Genomic DNA, 7,715 nt, shown 5'->3' on the forward strand with positions numbered 1-7,715 from the left:
ATAGTTTTTCCCAGTAATATCAAGAGCGATGAATTCGAGCTTTGCCAAGTTTGCCATGGTGGTACTAAAAATTACGATGCATTTTATTAGTTAATGAATATTGCAATACAAAGTAATGGATAAACAACAAGTACAAGTATTCGTAAAAATAAAGAAAACACACGAGGAGGATATTCTCCGATAAATACAAGACTGGTGAGTATGATAACCAAAATAATTAAAAATAACCTCGTGAAAGCCATCTTCTTTTTTTCTTCGAAAATTTGATGAAGAATAATTTTTAGAGAAGAAGAGAAAGTTGGAGTGATTGAATGTATTTGTGAGATTGTATTTATAGAGCAAAAACTAGCCGTTTTGTTACCGTTTATTACCGTTGGTGTATAAGAAAATAAATGTATGTATTTGTATAATTTTATGGTAATAATATGGTGTATATAATATTAGTCATATTTAAATAATTATGTATATCATATCACATTATTATAATTAGGTGTCATAAGTTATTTTGTTTAAAAAACCTTATAGGCTTTTATACTTGTCGTATCCCTTACCGGGAGTGTGGGATGTCGTCTTAACATCCTCCCAGGATTTATAACAAGTTTTTGAAAAAATTATTTTTATTATTTCTAACAATAACATTATATTATATATTACATATATAAACAATAAATAAATAACAGTAAAATAAATATTATTACTTTTGTTACCTTTTTCTTCTGTTCGGAGCTTGGAAAAATATGGAGGACTTTTAGAGCTTCGTGCTGATAACGTGTTGTGAAAAAGTAAAAATTTACGGTAAAAAAGTAAAAATCTCAAACTCTCAAAATTATCACACTACACACTTTATAATATTTTTCTCTCAACTCAATTGTGATTTTCTTCACAAATGAGAGATCTATTTATAGAAAATTTTTACAAATAATCCAAAAATAAAATACATCATTACCTACATCATCACACACTAATTTTCAATATTCAACACCTAATTTTACCTAATTTTCAACATTCAACATTCACATTTTCAACACAAATATTTAACACATTTTTAAATAATTTTTCAACAAAATTATTTTTTTTTATAATTTTTATACGATTTCCAACATATAATTTTGTTTCATATTTTTGTATACATAAGATATGATTGTTTCACTTTATTTTATTTTATGACTTAATAAGGATATTTTTTTATTTGAATTTATTGATGTAAGATTAATTAGATCATAACCGTTTTGTAAAGATTATATATATTTAGGCAAAAACTTGTGTGAGATGGTCTCACGAGTCGTATTTTGTGAGACAGATCTCTTATTTGGGTCATCCATGAAAAAATATTATTTTTTATGCTAAAAATATTACTTTTTATTGTGAATATCGGTAAGATTGACTCGTCTGACAGATAAAGATTATTGAGACCGTCCCACAAGAGACCTACTCAGATATTTATTTCATATAGGACATAGATTTCATATAATTATTTCTATTTGGTAATGATATTGAGAATTGGTTCTTAATATTTGCAAATGGTGAAGAAACTAAAATACTTTCTATACTAATTTGAATCTGATAGTGTACTAGCACTATATATATATAAAACGTAACATGATGTAATATAACATAGAAAAAATGAACATGTAATAATGTGTGAATGGGGGAACAAACATTTTCGATTTTATGGGACTTCTGTAATATGAACCGCCGGGTCAGAGCTAATTTATGTGGGGACGATCACGGCCGGACAGAGTACTTACCAATTTCTTGGATTTATGCCCACCGTCTAAATATTATATTATTTTGAAAAATAATATAAAGTTGATTAGAGTTCCCACGTTGATGTTTAAATTGTGCGAACCCCTCGTCTCCATATACTATGTATTAACTTAGAACAATTAATAATAATTATTTTTGGTGAAACTTTTTTCAACAAACATTTTTTTTTTCTACTTCTTCTCTAGCCACGATCCACAAATCTTTCAACTCAATGATAGTTTATCTCATTCTCATGAATCCGCCAAAAATCACAATCGATTATATTATTATATAGTTTTATAAAATTATATTGAATTTATTTTTATATTTTGTGAATACTCATCGTGTGTTCCACTGTTTTAATTAATTTTATTTGTCTAAATTTATATTTTCAAGTGTAATTTTATATAATTTTTTAAAATATTTTATACTAAAATTAAATTAAATTAAATTAAATTATATACTATAAATAAGTTTTGAAAATTTTAATTCTATAGGTATCGTTTGGTTCGTGGTATGAAATAAATTTTATAGAGATAAACAATATTTTTTAATAATAAAATATATAAAAATCATAGTTAATATAATGTTTGATTTGATTGATTAAATTTGAGATAATGTGATATTAATGTTTTGTCATTTTAAAAATATTAATAAAATATTTATAATATTATTTATTAAAGCTAATATTATAATTTCAATTCAATGATTTGATTGACGTGAGTTAAATAATCAATTATTTGATTGATATAAGATAAATAATTGACAGATATATAAATAATATGATGTATTAAACATAAAATTAGATTGTATAAAAATTTAAATAAAAATACAAATAAATAATATATCAAACAAAACCATAACTAAAGTTTTTTAATTCAGTTTGACCCCACCATGTCTTGAGACCGATTGCGATTTAATATCAAGCCCAATTAATGCAAGGTTGGATACAAAAGCAACTGTCCTATTCAGGTACTCTACGCTGCGATGTTTGTACCCTTTTGGCTAAAGGCAAGGCCACGCAAAAGGTTGGGGGTGGTGGTGGGATCATCAGCCCTTTTGGCTAAAGGCAAGGCTATGCAAAAAAGACACATCTGTAAAGTTTGTTGGGATTACTGCAGGCCAGATTCTTGCCAGTTAAGAGAATCTTAATCACAACGTAGATAGTTTTGATGTAAGGATTGATACAAGTTCGTTTTAAAATTGTGACTAATTCATATTGCTAAAAGAATTCATTGCGGCTTTAGCTTAGAAACTATGAGCATGTGTCCAAATTTTTCTACGGTATTAGCAAGGTGAGGGCGACTTGGCGGAGGCCGAAAGGCGAGCTTGGCTAACAGCCCCTTGCATAAGAAAGAAAAGGATACATCTTAAGTACAGGTTCGAAAAAATATGCATAACTACCGTAAGTTTTTCTCCACCCCACCTGAAAAAGTGATTTCTTCTACATTGGAATTTATATTGTTCCTTTGGGTCGCATCCTGGTTTGTCGATGGATCACAGAATTGACTAGATTCCACATTCCAAGCAGAATACTAATATAATTGATAGGGACCAATTCACATGGATCATTAATGCATTAAAACTGGACAATGTACGTATGATCTAAGCTTTCTGGGTTTTTTTTTTGTTTCTTGTTTCGAATTTAACCTCTGGCTCGACCACAACATTCAGCATAAATGCTTCCACAAACACAAAGATATTTTCTCAATTTTCTTGACACAAGTTAAGTGCAGAAGAGCAAATTTTCATTCCCATTAACTTAAATCTGGCTAGTGTACACAGAATATAGATAGAATTATGTATGCCCTCCTTTTTCATCAGCATCTCTTTGGAGAACACAAGCATGCCTGCGCAAAGTGGCAAAAATCCATTTCACATTAATATAACATCATTTTCTCCAATTACTTTTCTTGCATTTTATGTTGAAGAAAACAAAGAAAAAAGAAATCAAGCGTATACTGACATTAAAAGAAAGCCTGGATCTTCGTCTCTGATGAACTTCCAGGGCTCTTCTTAGCTTAACCACCATATCTTGTTCGCTGAAAATTCGGCCCGGCGAGGTTAGAAAGGCGCCTCTTCGCACGGGAGGAGACCACAGCCCACTTTTTGTGTAATCAAAGTTGAATTCTGAAACATCATAAAACTTAGAAAGCAGTCTTTCTGATACAGATTTGGACACCAATTGAATCCTCTGCGAGGAATTGACCAAGATTTGAGCCGGGGATGAGATTTCAGAGACAGACATCTGACTTTGATCATACCTTGTAGGATATGTAGAATATATAATTTAATGAAGTTATTTGAATTATAACTAGTTGGGAATCTTGGAATGAATATAAAAAGAGTAGTTTGATGGAGACATTTCTGGATTTTTGCAATCATGTAGTGGACATGGATAGCATGATTTTGAATCAACATTTGATGATTTTTCATGTGTTGAGATTGGAGATACATGTGATGTTTTTTATTTAGCTAACTTGTGCTTTGTCTTTATAAAAGTTGATTTAACATGAATATGAGATCATTTTTGGTAGGGTCTGATGCACATCACTCTTGATGTTATTACCTTAATTGTTTGATTGTTACATGTAAGACAGCATCATATATACGGAGAAATTTCATCATTTCCTAAGTTCGAATATTAAAATGAATACTTGAAGCCCACACAAAAAATTAAAGATCCCACATGTATTGATATATATTTATTTTTAGACGCACTCTTAAAGTTGCATTTGGTATGATGAATTTAAAATCTATAATTTCGATTATAATTTTATTGTTAACAATGTAATAATAAATGAAATCTTAAATCCATATCTTACTTATTTACACATTAGTTACACAAAATAGAATGAATTTCAAATATCTCTGTTATTAGGTAAACTTGGAATCCATCTTAATTAACATGAAACACTATATAAACATTCAAGAAGTTGATTTGAAACCCGGGAACCTTTGGGTTTCAACTGGTAGTGGTAACTTGGTCTTGCTCTAGTTAATCATATGGGAATTCTGTGGGGATTTGACAATGGACAGTGCTATAATTTAAGTTTGGTTAGCAGACTAACATCCCTTCAAAAATCATATAATCGCAAGACAAATAATGCAATATGCTTTTTATTTCATGTCAACAATTTATAGCGTTAGTTTCGTGTCAACTGCTGTTTGACTTCTCGAATTGTAGGAGTTCATACTTCTTATAATAATTGTCGGTTTTGGAAATTATAGGGGCCTCAGTTAGCGAAACGTCCGGGCGGTGGCCAATCAAAGTTCGAAGAATCTTGTGGTCAATAGTCGCAAATCCCACAATTCGGCATGTTTTGACACATTTGTTCGAACCAATTGAATTGGAATTTTCAGTAATGGCTAGAAAACATTGCCGAAGTCAGCAAGGGAACAAAGTTTGAAAAAAGGGTATCTAAAATTAGTTTACTGTTATGACTGTGCAGTAACAAAAAGTCATGGTTACGAAATTAAGGATGGAAAAATTAGGAGAATTAAACCTGTATATACAAAAAAAAACTGACATAAAACCTTTGTAAACCACTTTCAAATCTTGGATCAATGGGCCCTTATGACCCAACCAAGTGGGCTAGCAATTCGAGGAGTGTTTGGGCTCCCTAAGAACCTACTGTTCAAGAAAGTGTAGTTCAAACCATACATAGTGAATGAGAAAAAATTGTTGATTGAATTAATATGTTATAAAAGAATAATCCAGTTGGAAGGTACAGGTGAAATGGATATTAAGAGAATGAATTAAACAAAAATGAAAATCACAGCAAACAAAAATGGACTTAATTTTCAGAACGTTGCAATTGAAATTAAACGATCCCCGAAATTAGGCTAAACACCACCACAGAAAATAGTTTTGAAAAAACCACAATCACTAGAAGTAAATATCAAACTTTCAAAACCCATAAAACTTTTCTAAGCTGCAATGTTCGAGGCTTTGTTGAGGATCACCCCCTCGTATTTCACCTGGAACCATTTCATTGAGTCTTCCTTTGTAACCCTATGCTGAATTCCAACACGAGATTTACACCTTCGACGGCGACCCACACGGTATCCTGGGCGTTCTAGAACAACATAGAAATCCATACCATAGATGCCAGTTGAAGGGTCGTACCTGCAATGATAGTCATGGTCATGGATAAAACTGAGTAGCAAACTCTTGAAGTCAATTTGAACCAACAGCAAGTGAATAAAAATACATAGCAAAAGACGAGTTGTCATAAAAAAACTTCATGCATAATCAATGTTCTAGCCACAAAATCTCATGCAACTAAAAAATTAAACATGCCAAATGAGCAAAGATTATATATAAGACTATAACCTCCCCGTGAACATGAGTCAGTGACATAAAACAGTGCAACATCTGAGTACATAAGACATTATTTGTCCACACCAAAGGAAAAATACACACAGTTGAATTACATGGTTTCGGTCAAAACTTATCAAAGTAACAGATGAAATCCATCAGACAAAACATTATCTGTACCATGAAATAAAAAGAAGTAAATTTCATTGGTTTACGAGCAAACATCAACCCATCCAGTCTTGTCTAAGAGGTCATATTATTTTCAACTCTTCAATCTTCTCTAACTGTGCTTTCAAACGTCTGGGCACCAGTTACAGGAAAAATAAAATTAAACGAGGTAAATGGCTCTGTGGCATACATGCACTAATCATAAGTAAATAACGCAGAAGTTATCTAGCTCTCTGACCATCATCATTTCCGGTAATAACTCACCAAAACTTATGCATAGATGATCCACAAGGAAAAAGAAAGGAAATCATTTATTTCAGCCTCAAATTTTTTAGATAAATGAAACAACACTCACTTGATACCAAGGTCAATATGCTCCTGAATACCGAATCCGAAGCATCCAGTCTCACTGAAATTACGTCTCAGCAGCTCATACTCCTTCACCTTCAACCCGCTCTCCAAAAGTTGCATCGCCTTTTCACCCCTAACAGTAACATAGCACGCGATCTTCTCATTTCTCCTAATACCAAATGAACGTACCGTGTACCTCGCTGATTCCCATCAATAACATAACATACTACTTTTCAGAAAATGAAAAAAAAACTAAATAAATCAAATTAGAAGCAGTGAAATATAGAGCAGATAATTCAATACCCTTGGAGAAGACGGGTGTTTGGCCACTCAACTGTTCCAAAACCTTAATTCACGCAAATCAAAATTCAAACTAATCAATTTCAAGTTTGATTAAGAATATAAAGAAACTTTACGGAATACTGGACAAATGTGTGACCTTGGCGGCGCGTGTAAGGCGATCACCGCTCTCACCGACAGAGATGTTGAGGACGAGCTTCTGAACTTTAATCTCTCTCATTGGGTTGGAAAGCTTCTTCTCTAACGCCTGCGGCCATCTCAGGGATCAAGAAACAAAAAACATACAAGAGAAGACAAATGTTGTAGACTCTAAGAAATTCAATAGAACTAAAATGTACCATTGTGAGTATCTCCTCGGTCGCGGCGGAGAGCGGAAATTGGTTCTGGATTTGCAGGATTTTTTCTCGTGCATCTGCAAATTAGGGTTTTTGTTGTTCCATACTTTGTTGGTGAGAGGGAACAAAATGATTTGACGAACATGCCCCTGAAAAATGACACAGCCGAAAGATTTGCAAAAATAAAATTCCGTTGCCGGGACTTGAACCGGGTCTTTCGGGTAAGAGCCGAATATCCTAACCAACTAGACTACAACGGATATCCATTTCAGGAGGCTTTAAGAGATATAAAATTATAAATCTCATTTTTAAGATAATTAAATGATATGCTCGTGGCAGTTGGGGTTATGGATTAATAGATATATATGTATTCTGGTTTTTTGTTAAAAATATTATAAATTAATAAAACTATGGTAAAAATGTGACAACTTTTAATATTATTTTTTTTTAACTTTTTAAAAAATAAAATGGATATCGGCGATTGATGCGCAAAA

At 32.0% G+C, this 7,715-nt stretch overlaps 1 protein-coding gene, 1 long non-coding RNA gene and 1 other non-coding gene across 3 annotated transcripts; all 3 read right to left on the minus strand.

The window, feature by feature from the left end:
* Positions 1 to 3,345: 3,345 nt before the first annotated feature.
* On the minus strand, positions 3,346 to 4,159 carry LOC140981398 (uncharacterized). The gene is made up of 2 exons (XR_012176076.1): positions 3,713 to 4,159; positions 3,346 to 3,596 (listed from the first exon to the last, which is right to left on the minus strand). It is a non-coding gene; the product is annotated as an uncharacterized lncRNA (long non-coding RNA).
* A 1,363-nt stretch (positions 4,160 to 5,522) lies between these two features.
* LOC140980298 (large ribosomal subunit protein uL5z-like) lies at positions 5,523 to 7,380 on the minus strand. Its single transcript, XM_073446046.1, has 5 exons — positions 7,225 to 7,380; positions 7,026 to 7,133; positions 6,890 to 6,932; positions 6,591 to 6,786; positions 5,523 to 5,875 (listed from the first exon to the last, which is right to left on the minus strand). The coding sequence occupies exons 1-5, from the start codon at positions 7,225 to 7,227 to the stop codon at positions 5,677 to 5,679; spliced, it is 549 nt and encodes a 182-aa protein (XP_073302147.1). The 5' UTR covers positions 7,228 to 7,380; the 3' UTR covers positions 5,523 to 5,676.
* A 29-nt stretch (positions 7,381 to 7,409) lies between these two features.
* TRNAK-CUU (transfer RNA lysine (anticodon CUU)) lies at positions 7,410 to 7,481 on the minus strand. Its single transcript has one exon. It is a non-coding gene; the product is annotated as a tRNA-Lys (tRNA).
* Positions 7,482 to 7,715: the final 234 nt, after the last annotated feature.

Source organism: Primulina huaijiensis, chromosome 7 (assembly GCF_012295235.1).
Source record: "Primulina huaijiensis isolate GDHJ02 chromosome 7, ASM1229523v2, whole genome shotgun sequence".
Taxonomy (NCBI): Eukaryota; Viridiplantae; Streptophyta; class Magnoliopsida; order Lamiales; family Gesneriaceae; genus Primulina; species Primulina huaijiensis.